Source organism: Sminthopsis crassicaudata, chromosome 1 (genome assembly GCF_048593235.1).
Source record: "Sminthopsis crassicaudata isolate SCR6 chromosome 1, ASM4859323v1, whole genome shotgun sequence".
Classification (NCBI taxonomy): domain Eukaryota; kingdom Metazoa; phylum Chordata; class Mammalia; order Dasyuromorphia; family Dasyuridae; genus Sminthopsis; species Sminthopsis crassicaudata.
The window spans coordinates 142,835,913-142,854,255 of NC_133617.1; the positions used below are offsets into that span (position 1 = coordinate 142,835,913).

The 18,343-nt window shown below is 34.3% G+C and overlaps 1 protein-coding gene across 15 annotated transcripts in view; it reads left to right on the top strand.

Moving 5' to 3' along the window:
* Positions 1–18,343, top strand: part of STK3 (serine/threonine kinase 3) — a 502,315-nt gene that overhangs the window by 131,356 nt on the left and 352,616 nt on the right. For 7 of the 15 annotated variants that reach the window (XM_074268483.1, XM_074268592.1, XM_074268524.1 and 4 more), the window contains one exon: positions 17,528–17,569. The exons of the other annotated variants lie outside the window; for them this stretch is intronic. In XM_074268483.1, the coding sequence (XP_074124584.1) occupies positions 17,528–17,569 (42 nt within the window). The remainder of the gene's footprint in view (positions 1–17,527; positions 17,570–18,343) is intronic. 15 annotated transcript variants of the gene reach the window in all.

The window sequence follows — 18,343 nt, forward strand, 5'->3', positions numbered from 1 at the left end:
GAAAAGTAAGGGAAATAGAGTTGAGGGTCTTGCCCAGGGTCACACAACCGGTAAATGGCTGAAGCTATATTTGTAGTAATGAACATGAGTCTTCCTGACTATCTGCCCAGCACTCTATCCATTACACCATTTAGCTGTAAGTGGGGTCAGCTCTCCTTACTCCAACCTCTATTCTTATAGTATAAATTGTTTTTATTAGGTTAATTATACATTTTTCTTTACTCTTATTGATTTCTTTTGGTCACCCAGCAGCTGTGCACATTTACATGTATTGTGGTTTACTAGGCATGTTAGAACTGAGGGACCTTACAGATAATCTAGTGCATTCTCCTCATTGGAATTCCAGAATGGTTAAAGCAGGGGTTGGATTTGGGTTTGCTTGCTACTTTTGTCTATCTTCTCTCTATTATATTGTGAGTTGGAATGTGTGTGTGTGTGTGTGTGTGTGTGTGTGTGTGTGTGTGTGTGTGTATGTATTTAACTCTTTATATTTGACAATGTAAAATGATTAGAGGTTTTTCTTTATCTTTTTTTTTTTTTTGGATCTTGTTTAATTGTATTTTCTCCTTTAAAAATAAATTTTTAAATGATCAAGTTTAAAATAATTTTTATACGAATCATTGAAAGTATAAGAATAATTTAGAAGTTTGAAATGATTTATGTATTATCTTGGTAAATAGAGCAACTTGCTTCAAATACATTAAAATAGTAATAGTTGATTGCATCAAATTTGTGTGGTTTATTTAAGCTGATCAAAGATTCATTTATAGAACATTAAATTTTTTAATGTTGTATGAGTTAGAAGAACTGCAGTTGAGCTTACTTTCTCTGACATTTTAAGTAATAAAAACATTAAAGCAGTATATATATTTTTAAAAAAAAGCATTTTACACATGTGCCCCTGAGACAAGTTGGTGGGTGTATTTTTATCAAAACCATACATGCAATGACATATTAAATGTATCATATTATTGCAGTAATCATATGACTCTAGAAACAAAAGTAACCAAAAGACCAAATCCTATCAAAACCATCTTTTTGTTTTTGAACAATGAGATCCTTTTTAAATTTGCCAATGCCTTCATACCAATATTGAAACCAGATGTAGACTTCCGTCTTTTAATGTATCATGCTTAGCTACAAGTTTTATTTCCATTCCTGATTGCTGTAGTATTTCATTCATAGTTCATTCTCCTTTTTACAGATTATCAAACGTGATTCAAATGATTTTTAAAAACATTGCCCTCCATGCATAATTGTAGGAATAAAACTGAGCCTATTATAAGGACAAGAGCTTGAACTATAGAGTATGAACTCTATAGAGTATGAACATAATAATTACATTTTTGATTTGAAGGGATTGTTAAGTTCTTTACAAATATCACTAAAAGAGCATTGTGGTTTGAGAGGAACTAACAATCTGCTTCTTAGATTCTAAATTATATTTAAATTCCTGCTTGGGCTTGTGTAAGTCATATAAGCTCTTTTCTACATTTTCTTTCTTTTTCTTTCTCTTTCTTTCTTTCTTTCTTTCTTTCTTTCTTTCTTTCTTTCTTTCTTTCTTTCTTTCTTTCTTTCTTTCTTTCTTTCTTTCTTTCTTTCTTTCTTTCTTTCTTTCTTCCTTTCTTCCTTTCTTCCTTCCTTCCTTCCTTCCTTCCTTCCTTCCTTCCTTCCTTCCTTCCTTCCTTCCTTCCTTCCTTCCTTCCTTCCTTCCTTCCTTCCTTCCTTCCTTCCTTCCTTCCTTCCTTCCTTCCTTCCTTCCTTCCTTCCTTCCTTCCTTCCTTCCTTCCTTCCTTCCTTCCTTCCTTCCTTCCTTCCTTCCTTCCTTCCTTCCTTCCTTCCTTCCTTCCTTCCTTCCTTCCTTCCTTCCTTCCTTCCTTCCTTCCTTCCTTCCTTCCTTCCTTCCTTCCTTCCTTCCTTCCTTCCTTCCTTCCTTCCTTCCTTCCTTCCTTCCTTCCTTCCTTCCTTCCTTCCTTCCTTCCTTCCTTCCTTCCTTCCTTCCTTCCTTCGTTTCTTCCTTCCTTTCTTTCTTTGTTTCTTTGTTTCTTTCTTTCTTCTTTGTTTCTTTTTCTCTGAGGCTGGGGTTAAGTGACTTGCCCAGGAAGTGTTAAGTGTCTGAGACCACATTTGAACTCTGGTCCTCCTGAATTCAAGGCTGGTGCTGCGCCACCTAGCTGCCCCTACATTTTCTTTCTTAAAATCATTGTGTTAAAGACGATAATTTTAGAAGAGATGTGAGAGAAAGCCAATATGAATTAGTACAAAGTCCAAATGGTAGAGGAAAAACTAAATAAATCAAAACACTAAACAGTATATAACAAACTTGTGAGATAGGTACTATTGTTATTATTCCCAATTTACAGGTAGAAACTGAAGCTGATAGAGATTTTGATTTCCCAAGGGTTGCACAGCTACTAATTATCTGAGATAGGATTCAAACTCAGGTGTTCTTGACTCTTAAGTCCTATACTACAATTCCTAGTTTCCTATAATTACATTCAAATGGCTAATTATAATGTTTTTAAATGATTTAAAACAATTCTCTTTTTCTTTTACATATGAGTTGGTAAAAAAGTATTTTTTCTTCAATTTTAAAGTTTTTTTTTCCTAATCACGTGAAACAAAGAAAAATCCATGTGACAAAAAAAGGTCAGATTTCCATATTAGCCATGTTCAAAAATCTATGTCTCATTCTGCCTGTTATTTAATCATCTCTCTGTAATAGATGCTCATCTTGTACAATTTTTGTAATATGTTGCTCTTTTGCTAGTATTTTGTTTAAAATTCTTCACATTGTTAGGGGATGTTGGTATATGGTTTTATTTCTCTGGTTTGGCTTTCCTTGAATTGGGGATCAAGATTTTGTTTTGTATCATTGAAGGAATTTGGTAGAATATCTTTTATTATTTTTGTAAACAGTTTACAAACAGCAATCCATTTGGTGCAGATTTTTTTTTTTTTTAAAGGAGGGTGGAGGCTGGGTTATTTTAAGGTTTGTTCTATTTCTTTTTCTGAGAGTGAGTTGTTTAACTTAATTTTTATTGTATTAATCCAGTATTTTATATTTTTGCAAATATTCATCCATTTTATGTAAATTATCAAGTTTATTGGTAAATAGTTGGGGCCGCATAGTTTCTTTCTTTTTTTTATTATTAAAGCTTTTTATTTAGAAAACATATGCATGGGTAATTTTTCCAACATTGACCCTTGCAAAACCTTTTTGTTGCAAATTTCCCCCTCCTTCCCCCCCACCCCTTCCCTTTACTGGCAGGTAGTCCAATACATGTTAAATATGTTAAAATACATGTTAAATCCAATATGTTTCTACATATTCATACAGTTATCTTGCTGCACAAGAAAAATCAGATCAAGAAGGAAGAAAAAGAAAAACAGAAAGAAAACAAAATGCAAGCAAATAACAACAGAGAGAGTGAGAATGCTATGTTGTGTTCAACACTCTGTTCCTATGGTCTCTCTCTGGATGTAGATGGCTCTTTTCATCACTGAACAAGTGGAACTTGTTTGAATTATGTCATTGTTGAAGAGAGACACATCCAGAATTGATCATCGTATAGTCTTGTTGTTGTCGTGTATAGTGATCTCCTGATTCTGCTCATTTCATTCAGCATCAGTTCATGTAAGTCTCTCCAGATCTCTCTGAAATCATCCTGTTGGTCATTTCTTACAGAACAATCATATTCCATAGCATCCATATACCACAGTTTGTTCAGCCATTCTCCAATTGAGGGCCTCCATTCAATTTCCAGTTTCTTGCCACTACAAAAAGGGCTGCCACAGACATTTTTGCACATGTGGATCCTTTTCCCTCCTTTAAGATCTCTTTGGGATATAATCCCAATGAAAACACTGCTGGATCAAAGGGCATATACGGTTTGATAACTTTTTGACCGTAGTTCTAAACTGTTCTCTAGAATGGATGGATCCATTCATAGTTCCAGCAACAATGTATCAGTGTTCCAATTTTCCCACATCCCCTCCAACAGTGATCATTATTGTTTCCTGACATTTTAGCCAATCTGACAGGTGTATAGTGATATTTCAGAGTTCTCTTAATTTTCATTTCTCTGATAAATAGTGATTTGGAGGACCTTTTCATGTGACTACAAATAGTTTCAATTTCTTTATCTGAAAATTGTTCATATCCTTTGACCATTTATCAATTGGAAAATGGCTTGAACTATTATAAATTTCAGTCAATTCTCTATATATTTTAGAAATGAGGCCTTTATCAGAATCTTTGGATGTAAAAATGTTTTCCCAGTTTATTGCTTCCCTTCTAATCTTGTCTGCATTAGTTTTGTTTGTACAAAACCTTTTTAACTTAATATAATCAAAATTATCTCTTTTGTGATCAGTAATGGTCTCTAATTCTTCTTTGGTCACAAATTCCTTCCTTCTCCACAAATCTGAGAGGTACACTATCCTGTGTTCTTCTAATTTATTTATAACATCATTCTTTATGTCTAGATCATGAACCCATTTTGACTGATCTTCGTATACGGCATTAGATAGGGGTCTATGCATACTTTCTGCCATACTAGCTTCCAATTTCCCCAGCAATTTTTGTCAAATAGTGAATTCTTATCCCCAAAACTGGTGGACCACATAATTTTAAATGATAACTTATATATCTTGTTTATTTGTAAAGAATTCACCCTTTTTTCATTTTTTGATACCAGTAATTTGGTTTTTTAGTTTCTTCTTTTTAATCAGATTAGTGCTTTATCTCTTTATTATTTTTAAAAAAACAAGTTCCTAGTTTTAGTAATTAATTTTTCTTCTTTTTTCTTTTTTTAGTTTTCAGTTTTATTAATTGCTGTCTTGATTTTCAGGATTTCTAGTCTGGTGTTCACTAGAATTGATGTTTTCCTAGTTTTTTTTTTTTTTTTAAATTTGTGTTTTTCTCTCTCTCTCTCTCTCATTTTCTCACTTTCTCATATAAAAATATTTAGAGATAGACATTGTCCCATAAAAACGGCATTGATTATATTCTTCAGATTTTGGGATAAATGTTGTTTTGCCATTATTTTGCATGAAATTATGTGTAATTTCTATAATTATTAAACTAATTTTTTAGGATTATTATTTGATTTATAATGTTTACTTTTCCCTCCCAGTGAACATTTATTGAAAGCAATCTTTATTGCACAGCAAAATGTAGTTTCTATTTATTTCTTTTAAGTAAGTTTATTTTTGCGTTTCCCTTATCTGAGATCTTATTTATGAGTCTCATTTTGTTTTTAGTTCAGCTAAGTCAGGATAGTTTTTGCTGTAACCCCTTATTTTAACTGTGGAATCCTTGTTTAAGATATGCTTCTTATAACAGCATATTGTTGGATAGCACAATCTATTATGCTATGTTCTTGAATTCTGGTGACTTTTACCTTCAGTTAAAGATCAATAATTGTACATTTCCTTTATGCTGTTTTCTTATATCTTTCCCTTTCTTTTATTCATGGTTCCTCATAGGATTTTACTTTTTCTTTCTTTCTTTTTAAAATCCTTTGTTGATTGCCTCTGAGAATTTTTTGTTTTTGTTTTTAACTACTTCTCTAAATCTGTGCTTCCTCTATTGCTTTTCTCCTTTCACTGAACATTCCTATTTCTCTGTTGAGTTGTATTCCTTTACCAAATTCTACTCTCCTTTTTTGGGTGCAAATAAAATTGAATCCCTTCCTCTGTCCCTCAGAACCTTTTTAGTTTCTATAGACTTCCACTTGCATCCAGATACTTATTTTCAAAATCTTCATTCATTATTTAGAAGACTTGTGGCTCTTTTCCTATTCTGATGAACTCGATCAGAGATTCAGACTTATCCTTGTTTCATAGTTCTTGCCTTGGTCACTTCGTTGAATTTGTGATCTTGTGATGAAAAATGACCCACTGTGGTGGTTTCTTTGATTTCTGATTGTTGTTTTTTATGATACTCTTCTAAGTTGTGGGGTCAGAGTAGAGGAGCTGGCTTCCAGGCCTCTTCCTATTCTGCCATTCCTATTTTGCCTGTACACTTTTTAAAGTAGTTGAAATATTACTGAAGAACATCTTTTAAAATATTATTATTTTACACATTAATCTTATTTTCACATAAATTTCATAAGGTAAAATGCCAGTTCAGCCCCTGTGGATTTTCTAAGCCTTAAGTTTTTGTTGTTGCAGTTCTTGTTTGACTATATGGTATCTGTTCTACTTCATGCCTTATGTTGAATGATTAGAGTATTGGGAACTTTAGCTTGGGCAAGAGAAGACTTCTTGTGGTAATGGTGGAGGGGAGCAATTTGATAGCCATTCTCAAGCACTTAGAAGGAAGTCTTATGGAAGAAGGATGAAATTTGTCCTGCAGGCTATCCCTTTGCCCTACTTATTATTATTTTTAAGCCAAACTTCTTTGTTTTATTATAACTTTTTATTGACAGAACATATGCACGGGTAATTTTTTACAACATTATCCCTTGCACTCACTTCTGTTCTGACTTTTCCCTTCCCTCCCTTCACCCCTTCCCCTAGATGGCAAGCAGTCTTATACATGTTAAATATGTTATAATATATCCTAAATACAATATATGTGTGCAGAATCAAACACATCTCTTGTTGCACAAGAATAATTGGATTCAGAAGGTAACCTGGGAAGAAAAACAAGAATGCAAACAGTTGCTTTTTATAAGCAACTGATACCTTGTTGGGTTTATTGTAGATAGGATTCCTAATTTGGACAGTGTCTAGGTTAGATAGTGTTAATGATAATAATAATAGCATGTAATGCTTATTCCAGGCATTGTGCTAAGCCCTTTACAGGTGTCTTATTTGATCCTCACAACAACCCTGGGAAGTAGGTGCTATTTTCCCCAATTTACAAATGAGGAAACTGAGTCAAACAGTGGTTTAAGTGACTTTCCTAAAGTCCCACAGCTAGAAAGTATCTGAGACTAGATTTCAATATATCATCTGACTCCAGACTCAGTGTTCTATCCACTTTTGTCACAAATGCCCTAGATAATCTGTGAGGCTTTTTTTGATATATAAAATTTTGTGTGACCTGGCCTCTGTTATATTTTAATGTCAAGTCCCAGGTTTGTGTGCTCTCCCTCTCTCTCTCTCTCTCTCTCTCTCTCTCTCTCTCTCTCTCTCTCTCTCTCTCTCTCTCTCTCTCTCTCTCTCTCTCTCTCTCTAATAATTGTAAGTAGAGAATCTATGGTTGTGGATATATTCTGTTTCTGTTTGAAGCTGAAGTAAAGGAATTGGTTTTAGAGCAGTTGCTTATTGACAGACATATACAGGTGACTTTGTGTATGTAACAAGTTTATATTGAATTTTGGGTATATATTTTTCTATTTTATTTTTCTGTGTGTTAAAGTACAACCTTAAGTATAGTGAAGGGAAAACTATTTCTTTCTAAGTTGTCATCTTGGATCTTGGAACTGCACAAACTACTTGCTGATTTTTATTTACATTCATGTTATCAGTCATCATATTTTATTGCTTCTTCCTTCAAATTGTCAGATGGATTTGTTGACTCTCTTTTTCTCAGCAAATCCTTAGTTCAAGCCTTGTATGTTTATCATATAAACTACTGTTTTCTTTCTTGTTAATTTCTCTTTAGATGGAGCTACTTTGGATATAATGAATAAAAAAAAATTTAAGTACTTATTATGTTACTTTGAATCGTTCTACAATTAATACCTCTATTGTGTTCTTGCTGGAATGACCATTTAAGCTCTTGTAGGATGGTTCATAGTAGCACTCTGAGCAGAAAAATCTAAATATCAAATACAAAAAACTATAGGTTCTCCTCTACCAAATTCTCTGCTTATCTTTCTTTCTATTGCATGTGTTTTCCATTTGAATTACACAAACATCATCATTATCCTGTGTACATTCCCTGTGTACAAATTTGCAAGTTTTTGCTCAACCATCTCATTTTGGTTTAACAAGTACTTATTAAATCCTTTTTATATATTTAACATTATATTTGGTTTTAGGTAGGACAGAAGACACTTAAAATGTGGTGTCTGCAAGGAGATTATAATCTTGTTGAAGAGATAAGTCATACAAACATAAAATATTTAGTCACTTACCTTCATGTAAATAACATATTAGTCAAGTGCTCTAGGAGAGTCAGCTCTACAATGGGTGCTGTGTTTTGCCTTGAGAGCCATGACTTGACCTCAAGAATGTGTGATTAACCAGTTGGAATATGTACCAGTAAATTAACCAGTAAAATAAATTCTATCACTTCTTGGGTGACCAATCATCAGACTTGTTTCCATCACAATCCAGGTAGTCTTATCATCCAGGATTTTATGCTTTATGCTTCCTGTTTAGACTCTTAATCTTCCCCCTTCCCTGTTTTGCCCCTGAAGTTGTTTCTTGAGTTCAATTATAACTTAATATTTATTTAGATACCCACATCAACAGCTTTGTCTGTCCCATTGGGAAAATGCTTTTTTTGTATAACCACTTTTGGTCCCCCAAATAATTTCATGGCTGCAGTAGGTACCCCTCATAAGGCAGACTTTGATACCAGAGCAGTGATTTGTGAGTAAGACGCTCTCTTTCTCTCTCTTCTTCATTTTGAGTGGGACAGAATGAGTCATGCTGAGCAGGGATGAATAGTTTAGGGTATAGATCTCATTAAGTTACCTCTCATTACACAATGACCTATCTTGTGAACTCCATTTTTTGCTAAGGACATCAATAACCTTTAAGTCATTCAGGTTGTTATCTTTGATGCAATCTTGTTTTTATTTTTAACTATTTACTCTCCCTTGCTCTCACAGGATGTATATCATATCATTTCTCTTTCCATAATTCTTATATTTGATTTCTTTCTATCACATAACTACAATCCTACTTCAGGCCCTTGTCACTTCTTGCCTGAACTATTAAAATAATTTTTGTGCCTGAAATCTTTCCCCTCTAGTCTGTCCTAGCATGATAATCCTAAGTGATATTCCTAAAGTATAGGAATTAGGAACTTTTTTAAATTCCAAGTCTAGGAGCAAAAATTACTTAATCTTTACTTCATCATTTTAGAATTTCAATATTTGGGGACAGTTAAATAGTACAGTGGAGAGTGCCAGCCCTGAAGTCAGGAGGACCTGAATTCAAATGTAATCTTAGACACTTAATATTTCCTAGCTGTGTGACCCTGGGCAAATCACTTAACCCCAAATGCCCCAGCAAAAATAAATAAATAAAAAAATCAGTGTTTGATGTTTGTAATATATGTAATTATCAACATAGGTGAACATGCCTATAGCTTTTTTTTTTCTTAATTTTATAATTATATATGTATTTTTGACAGTATATATGCATGAGTAATTTTTTTATAACATTATCCCTTGTATTCATTTCTCCAGATTTTCCCCTCTCTCCCTCCACTCCCTCCCCTACATGACAGGCAATCCCATACATTTTACATGTGTTATAGTATAATCTAGATACAATATATATGTGTAAATCCAATTTTCTTGTTGCATGTTAAGTATTGGATTCCGAAGGTATAAGTAACCTGAGTAGATAGACAGTAGTGCTAATATTTTACATTCAATTCCCAGTGTTCCTTCTCTGGGTATAGTTGTTTCTGTCCATCATTGATCAACTGGAAGTGAGTTGGATTTTCTTTATGTTGAAGATTTCCACTTCCATCAGAATACATCTTCATACAGTATCATTGTTGAAGTGTATAGTGATCTTCTGGTTCTGCTCTTTTCACTCAGCATCAGTTGATGTAAGTCTCTCCAAGCCTCTCTGTATTCCTCCTGCTGATCATTTCTTACAGAGCAATAATATTCCATAACCTTCATATACCATAATTTACCCAACCATTCTCCAATTGATGAACATCCATTCATCTTCCAGTTTCTAGCTACAACAAAAAGAGCTGCTACAAACATTTTGGCACATACAGGTCCCTTTCCCCTCTTTAGTATTTCTTTGGGATATAAGCCCAGTAGTAGCACTGCTGGGTCAAAGGGTATGCACAGTTTGATAACCTTTTGGGCATAGTTCCAGATTACTCTCCAAAATGGCTGGATTCTTTCACAACTCCACCAACAATGTATCAGTGTCCCAGTTTTCCCACATCCCCTCCAACATTCATCATTATTTGTTCCTGTCATCTTAGCCAATCTGACAGGTGTGTAGTGGTATCTCAGAGTTGTCTTAATTTGCATTTCTCTGATCAGTAGTGATTTGGAAGCCTATAGCTTTTAAATGAGTAAATATTCACATATGTGTGACTTTTGGGAAGAAATGGCATTTAATTAGAGGTGGATAGGAATTCAGTAATTGATTGGAGAAAGCAAATTCATTCTAAGAATAAGGAAAAGCATGAACCGTGATATAGAATACTGGTTATATTCTGGTGATAACATAGAGCAATAGTCCTCAAACTTTTTAAATAGGGGCCAGTTCACTGTCCCTCAGACTGTTGGAGGGCTGGACTATAGTAAAAACAAAAACTCCACCCCCTCAGCCCATTTGCCATAACCTGGTGGGCGGCATAAACATCCTTAGCAGGCCGCATCTGGCTCGTGGGCTGTAGTTTGAGAACCCCTGACATAGAGTATGGTTCAGCTAACATATAGAATATATATGGGAAGAACTATAAATCATATTTGAAAAGATTCCCTAGTGAAACAGCATCATATTATGAAGGACTTTTTTATTCTAGCCAAGCATTTGATTTTTACTGGGTGAACAATAGAGAGCTGCCGAAAAATTTTGAGAAGGCTTGATATTACTAGATTTGTATCTGATAGGTTATTCTAGTGGCATGAAAATTAGATTAGAGTAGGGAAGTAGAAAGACAAGGAAATACACCAGGAAAGAAATAAAAGATAGTGGAACTTAACTGTATCTCATAATTGGGTTACATAAGAAAAAGAGTCATAGGAGTGGTATAGCTAAGCCAAAAGTATGGACAATTTGGAAACTTTCTAAACAGAGTTCCAAATTACTTCATAGAATAGATGGATTCTTTCACAAATTCTACCAACAGTGTATTAGTGTACATGTTTTTTGGTATCCTTTTTAACATTTATCATTTTCCTTTTTGCTAGTTTGTATAGATAGTTAAAGGTTAAATCTTAGTAATCTACAACCTTTATCTGGTTTTTCATATCTTATTTTTCTTTGAAGACTTTATTCATGTCTTTTCACCATTATATATTGAGAAGGAACCTTTAGTCTTATAAATTTGAATCATTTCCTTATATATTTTTGAAAGTAAGATTTTTTTCAGTGAAATCTGTTGGAATTTTTTCCTCCCTAAATAATTCTCTTCTAAAATTTACTACATTAGATATGCTAATGCAAAAACTTTTAGATCAATATTGTGCATTTTATTTCATGATCTTCTTTATAATTTGTTTCATTATGAATTCTTACCTTTTCTTTAAATATGAAAGCTAGGTAGAATCTTTGAAACACAAACACATTACTCAGGAGGAAAAAAAATAAAGGAAATGGCTAAACAATGTAAAGTACTTATATATGTATATTTAATAATAGCTTTATATTTTCAAAATACATGTAAAGATTTTTTTCAACATTCATTCTTGAAGAATCTTGCGTTTCAAATTTTTCTCCCTCCTTTTCTCCCTCTCCCTCCCCTAGACACTAAGTAATTGCTTTCTGTTTGCTGTGCAGTTAGGGCCTGGTCTATGAAGGGAACATGCTGCATAAGATAATGTGGAGATAGAGAGTAGATATAAGGATGGACATTTTCTTATGATACTTGTACACAGAAGTGACACCTGCCACTAATTTGTTTATGATATGACTTTTTATTTTTAGATCATATTTTCATTTGGAGGTTGTCTTGGCATATGGTATGAGGTATAAACCAGACTGCTATTCACTTTTCCTAGTGGTTTTAGTCAAAGAGTAAGATCTTTCATTAACTTCTTCCAGACTTTGGATTCATCAAACATTGTTACTGTGTTTTTGTACTTTTGTATGTTGTGACCTCATTTGTTTTAATCATCTCTCTCTCTCTCTCTCTCTCTCTCTCTCTCTCTCTCTCTCTCTCTCTCTCTCTCTCTCTCTCTCTCTCTCTCTCTCTCAGTATCTGTGTCTTGCCTATCAGTCTATCTCTCTTTCTCTTTCTCCCCTTCTACTGATTTCATTTTAGTGATTAATTCTTTGTCATTCTTTTTGAGATCTGGTACTAATAGATCCTCTTCCTTCCTACATTTCCATGATTATCCTTAAGATATATTTTTTTTCCTGAGGTAATTAGGGTTAAGTGACTTTTCCAGGGTCACACAGCTAGGAAGTATCCTTGAGATTCTTGATCTTTTGTTCTGTCATATGCCTTTCATTCTTTTTTTCTAGTTATATAAAATATGACTTTGTTAGTTTTATTGATACGTTGTTGAATGAATAAATTTATTTAAGTAGTATTGTCATTTTTATTATATTTGTTCAACCTACTCAATATTGCTTGTTATTTAGGTCTTTATTTCTGTATGCCACAGTCAGTGGGGAAACTCTGTGTGAGATATAAAACCCTTCAGCCCAAAGGGAACCTGCTAACAATGTCTGATTCAGCTCCCCATCTCCCCTAAGGGCTCTCGGTCTTCCTGAGAAGTCAAGGGGTTGTGACAACCTGTGTTGAAATTGAAGCAGAGTGATATATGTAGTTTACCACCTGGGTTTGCTTGTAGATCAACAGATGGATAAGGAACCCAATGGGTGTCTGCCTTGTCAATTGGAGAGGGACGGGGGGAGGGGGGAAGACCATTGAGATGAAGGACAGGACCTGGGAGGCATCAGGTGGTTCTATTACTGACTGTGCCCACCACTGAAGGAGCTTGGCAGTTAACCTTTTATGTACACATGAACATCAAAAATAATTCTAAGACTGATGCAGGACTTCAAAACCTGCAGGAATCATTGGATTCCCTAAGACATGAAGTGATGATTGCTTTTGGACTATTTCTTGGCTGCCGAAGGAGGTGTATGCGTGGTTGTGAATTGACAGTTATTTTTTATACCTTCCTTCTGGGACTCAGGGAAATCTTTTTTTTTTTTTTTTTTTTTTTTTTTTTTTTTTTTCCTGAGGCTGGGGTTAAGTGACTTGTCCCAGCGTCACACAGCTAGGAAGTGTTAAGTGTCTGAGACCAGATTTGAACTTGGGTCCTCCTGAATTCAGGGCTGGTGCCCTATCCACTTTGCCACTTAGCTGCCCCTCAGGGAAATCTTTATAGTATTTTCTTTACTCATATTGTTTGTTATATTACTACTTTCTTGGGTGATATTACAACTTGCCTGTGTGATTCCTCCTATGGTAATAGATTTAATTACTGCTAATATACCTGCTTCAATTAAAACAAAAGAAAGGGCAAGATAATAAGGATCACATCTCTAAGTAGTGTTTTATAAATATTCATGGAGTCCTTGGGTGAATCTTGGTATAGATAGACAGCCAGATAGTTTATAACTCTTAAAAAGGACATCAGTTTAAAAGTGATCAAGAAGGCCTGAGAGAAACAATAATAAACTCCTTTATTCAGTCCAGGACTGCATAAAAAGATAGTCAGAAGACTGTGGGCACTAGAAAAGTGGTTTTCCTTGAGAAATTGGCCTGAACATAGTTGGAAACAAGCTGGAAGGTTGCTAGTTCTTTCAGGAGAGGCATTCCATAAATATTATTCATTATTCTGCTTCAGGTAGGCCAGAGCTAATGGTATACTTGGTTGGGGAAGTTTGTTGGGAGTGTTCAGAAATGTTCATTTCTCTAAATATGAATTGAGAAGCCAAAAGAGATTTGACTGGGACATCTCTGGGAACTGGAATGCCACAGCACTCGTGACCTAAGGTGCTTCAGACCTGAAGATTGCAATATCAGAATAAAAGAGTTCAAGTATTAAAAAAATAAGACACAATTAGGATCACATAAGACTTGGGAGTAAGTTGTTGAGTAGGAAAAAAAAATCTTAGCATATTATATCCTAAAAGGCAAAAGAGAAGCTAACAAATAAGAGTATCTTGTAAAACTGAGTGAGTATAATCTTTCAGGGAAATAGTGGAATAGCAGACTTTCAGATATCTTTGATAGAGCTAGATAGAATCTTTGAAACACAAACACATTAGTCAGGAGAAATAAAGACAAATAAGGGAAATGAGCTAAACAATGTAAAGTGCTTTTATATATATATATTTTTTAAAATAGCTTTTTATTTTCAAAATAGAGATTTTCAATATAGAGATTTTTTTCAACATTCATTCTTGCACAATCTTGTTTTGTGAATTTTTCTCGCACGTTTCCTCCATCTCCCTCCCCAAGACACTAAGAAATCCAATATACATTAAACATGTATAATTCTTTTATACACATTAAAATATTTATCATGCTGCAAAAGAAAAATCAGATCAAAAAAGGAAAAATAAGAAAAACAAGCAAATAACAACAAAAAAGGTGAAAAAATCATGTGATCCACATTCAGTCCCCATGGTCCTTATGATGAATGCAGATGGCTCTCTCCATCAAAATTTATTGAAATTGGCCTGAATTACTTCATTGTTGAAAAGAGCAAAGTCCATCAGAGTTGATCACACATAATGCTGTTGTTGCTGTGTACAGTGTTCTCTTGGTTCTACTTACTTCACTTAGTATAAGTTCATGTAAGTCTCTCTAGGCTTTGCTATAATCATCCTGCTGATTGTTTCTTATAGAACAATAATATTCCATAACATTCATATACCATAACTTATTCAGCCATTCCTCAACTGCTGGGCATCTACTCAGTTTCCAATTCTTTGCTACTACAAAAAGGGCTATTGCAAACAATTTTGTATATATGTGTCCTTTCCCCCCTTTATTTATGATATCTTTAGGATACAAACCCAGTAGAGACACTGCTGGATCAAAGGGTATAAAGCGTTCATTTTTAAATGAGAGATATATCTTTTTAGAATTCTGATATTTTCAAGGGTCATAAAGGGAGGTAAATAATTGAAGAGAGGGCCTAGAAGTAGTTCTGTTTTAATTATCTTAAGAGAAGAAAGAAAGGGTAGGAGAAAAATACACTAAAGAAGAAATGAGAAGTTAAAATTTCCTATTATTAATAATTGGATTGTAGAATATACAAACGGAGAGAAGAGTAGGGAGATAAAGGAATCACATGAAACAGTATTTTATAAACTAAAAAAAAAGGACTGAAAATATAAACATGTGAACATACATGGAAATATAGAGATACTATATGTAGAGGGTGGAACTTTGGAGAGAAGTATACTTGAAGCAAATATACTTGAAACAATGTGTTAACTCAGTGGAATTGATGAGATGATTGTTTTCTAGTTCACATATGTACTTAGTACTTATGGTGATGTAATAGTTCTCTAAGTTCATATATAATCAGTATGCTTTAATGATGTAATTATAATAAGGTATATAAGGGCTAAATTTAGAAGTTCTCTAGTGTTACCTGTGGCTTCATCAGATTGCTTCTCGGCTGATTGATAATGTCTGAGTACTGAACTTCTAAAGATTCTTTTTTGGTCTAAATCTTACATTAAGATGATATTAGAGAATTTGGCTTTTGAAATTTTAACCCATAATGATTGGAAATCTATAGCAAGGACATGTTTAGAACCAGGACAAAACTTGTTGTGGCTTTCTGAGTATAATGAACTCTGTAGAGTACAAGCCCAATGAAATAGGCAAACCTATAGTTCATATATCAATCACCTTTGATCAACTAGCAGATTTAGGTCTTTATGCAGACACTTTAGCACAGATTAATTACCCTATAGCAACATATACGGAAATTGCTGCTGCTATCAAAGTATGGGGCACCCTCCCAGGAAGACAAGATAGAGAGGAAACCTTCACAAAAATAGTACAAAGTTCAAATGAATCCTTTGCTGATTTCATGGGATGTCTGTAGACAGCTGTCATACAAACTATTGGTGAAAATGCAGCCACAGGAATAATGATAAAACAACTTGCTAGAGAAAATGCTAATGAGGTTGGTAGAAAAATTATACTAGGACTATACAAGGATGCTCCTTTAGAGGAGATCATAAGACACTGTGCCACAGTGGGCACAAATACTTTTTATATCCAGGCTATGATGCAGACTTCTCAAGATCTGAATATGGGAAGACAGGATCCCTTTTGGCAAGAGACTTCCAGAGAGACTCATCAATGCTTTCAATATAGTAAAGTAGGGCATCTGAAAGCTAAATGTTGGCAGAAAAAATAGGGTGGGAGAACAAGACCCAAAATGCAACAGAGGCTTCCATTGGGCATCAGAATGTAAATTGACAAGGAGCTGCTGTTGAAGGCCTGCCTGTACTCTCACCTGTTTCTATTCAACAGAATAATAATACACCAGTGTGAGTAGAACAGTAGCCCCTAACAAGTGAAAAAATTCAGGCCTTATTAGATAATATAGTACAAGAGCAACTTGACCAAGGACACTTAAAATCTTTTCTAAGTCCTTGGATCCTCTGTATTTGTTGTAAAAAAGAAATCTGGAAAATGGAAGATGTTGACTGATTTAAGAAAAGTAAATGAACAGATGGAAACTATGGGAACTCTTAAGCCTGGACTTCCGTCTCTACTCAACTACTTAGAGAATAGCCTCTTTGAATTATAGACATTAAGGATAGTTTCCACTTTATCCCTCTAAATAAGGAGGATATGAAAAGATTTGCCTTTTCAGCATCCAGCATTAGTTTAGCTGAGCCTTATAAAAGATATGAATGGACAGTTTTGCCACAGGAATGAAAAATAAACCTATGTGTCAAATATATGTTGTTGCTGCTCTTACTCAGTAAGAAAAGCATTTCCAAAAGTTATGTTGTTATATTACATGAATGATATCTTGGGGTGTGCACCTGAGGAGCAAATGTTAGAACCATGGAAACACTAAGGAACTACAAATTGCATATAGCTCTGGAAAAAATTCAAAGACATTCTCCTTTTTAATATTTAGGATATGAAGTATATCCTAAGATGCTTACAGTACAAAAACGTTCTTTAAGAACAGAAAAATTGAATACCTTAAATGACTTTCAGAAATTGATAGGAGATATCCAATGGATGTGTCCAGTGCTAGGCTTAACTTTCTAGCAATTACAACCATTATATGACCTTTTAAGGCAAGACACTGCTTTAAACTCACCAGGCCAGCTTACAAAAAAAGCTTGAGAGGCTTTGAGAGAGGTTGAACTGGCTGGCTTTATCCAATGTGGTTGAAAAGAGGGAACCATAGCAGTCCTTTATCAAAGACTTCATCAAGGTAACCCTAGAGAACTTCTAAATTTAGCACTTATGTACCTTATTGTAATTACATCATTACAGCATACTGATTATGTGTCAATTTAGAGAAGCATTACAGTATCACCATGCTAACTACTAAGTATATATGTAAACTAGAGAACAACCATCTCATCAATTCCACTGAGTTAACATCTTGTTTCAAATATACTTGCTTCAAGTATACTTCTCCAAAGTTCTGCCCTCTATATCTCCTGCTTTTTTTTGTTTTAGAACACAGGTGGTCATGCTTTCCCTGACTTCTCAGGAAAAAAGGTGAGAACACCTAAAAAAAGGGCATGATAAATATCAATTTTTGCTATAAAAGAAGTACCCACAGCAGTCTTTCATCAAGGACATAGTGTGATAGAGTGGGCGAACCTCCCAGTATAACCAGAACAAAGCCTTAATTCTTACCCAGTGCTTGTGGCTAGAATTTTATTAAAGCCCATTAAGTGAGTAATACAATTATCTGGGCTGAGACCTGGCAAGAAATACACCTTTTATATCAATGTACAAATTAATGTATGCTGTGAAATCATCCCAGAGTGGCAAATTTTATTGGCCACAACTCCAAATTTTACACATGGGTCTCCATTAAAGATAACCCAGCTATTATAAAATTGGCAATGGAATTTTGAAGAAAAGGTTTCTAAGATTCTTCTTAAAGGAGCAACTATATTTGCAGATGCATCTAAACATAACATTTATGCTGTGTACTCTCATGACTTAATTATAAAGAGAGTAGTCAGAACTCCTTTTCAGTCCACTCAGCAGAATGAATTGTATGCTATCATTCTACCTCTTACTTATTATCCAGGAGCTGTAAATATACTATCTGCTTCAGCTTATTCAGTAGGTGTGGTACAAAGAATTGCCACAACCCAAATAAAATTTATAGCTTCCAATATATATTAGTTCTTTAAGGAACTTCAAGTGAGAAAGCATCCAGGTAAGATTTATATCTTGCATGTCCACTCTTAAAGTGGATTTCCAGGTCTTGTTTTTTATGGAAATTCAAAGGCAGATAGCCGAAAACCATGTTAGCCA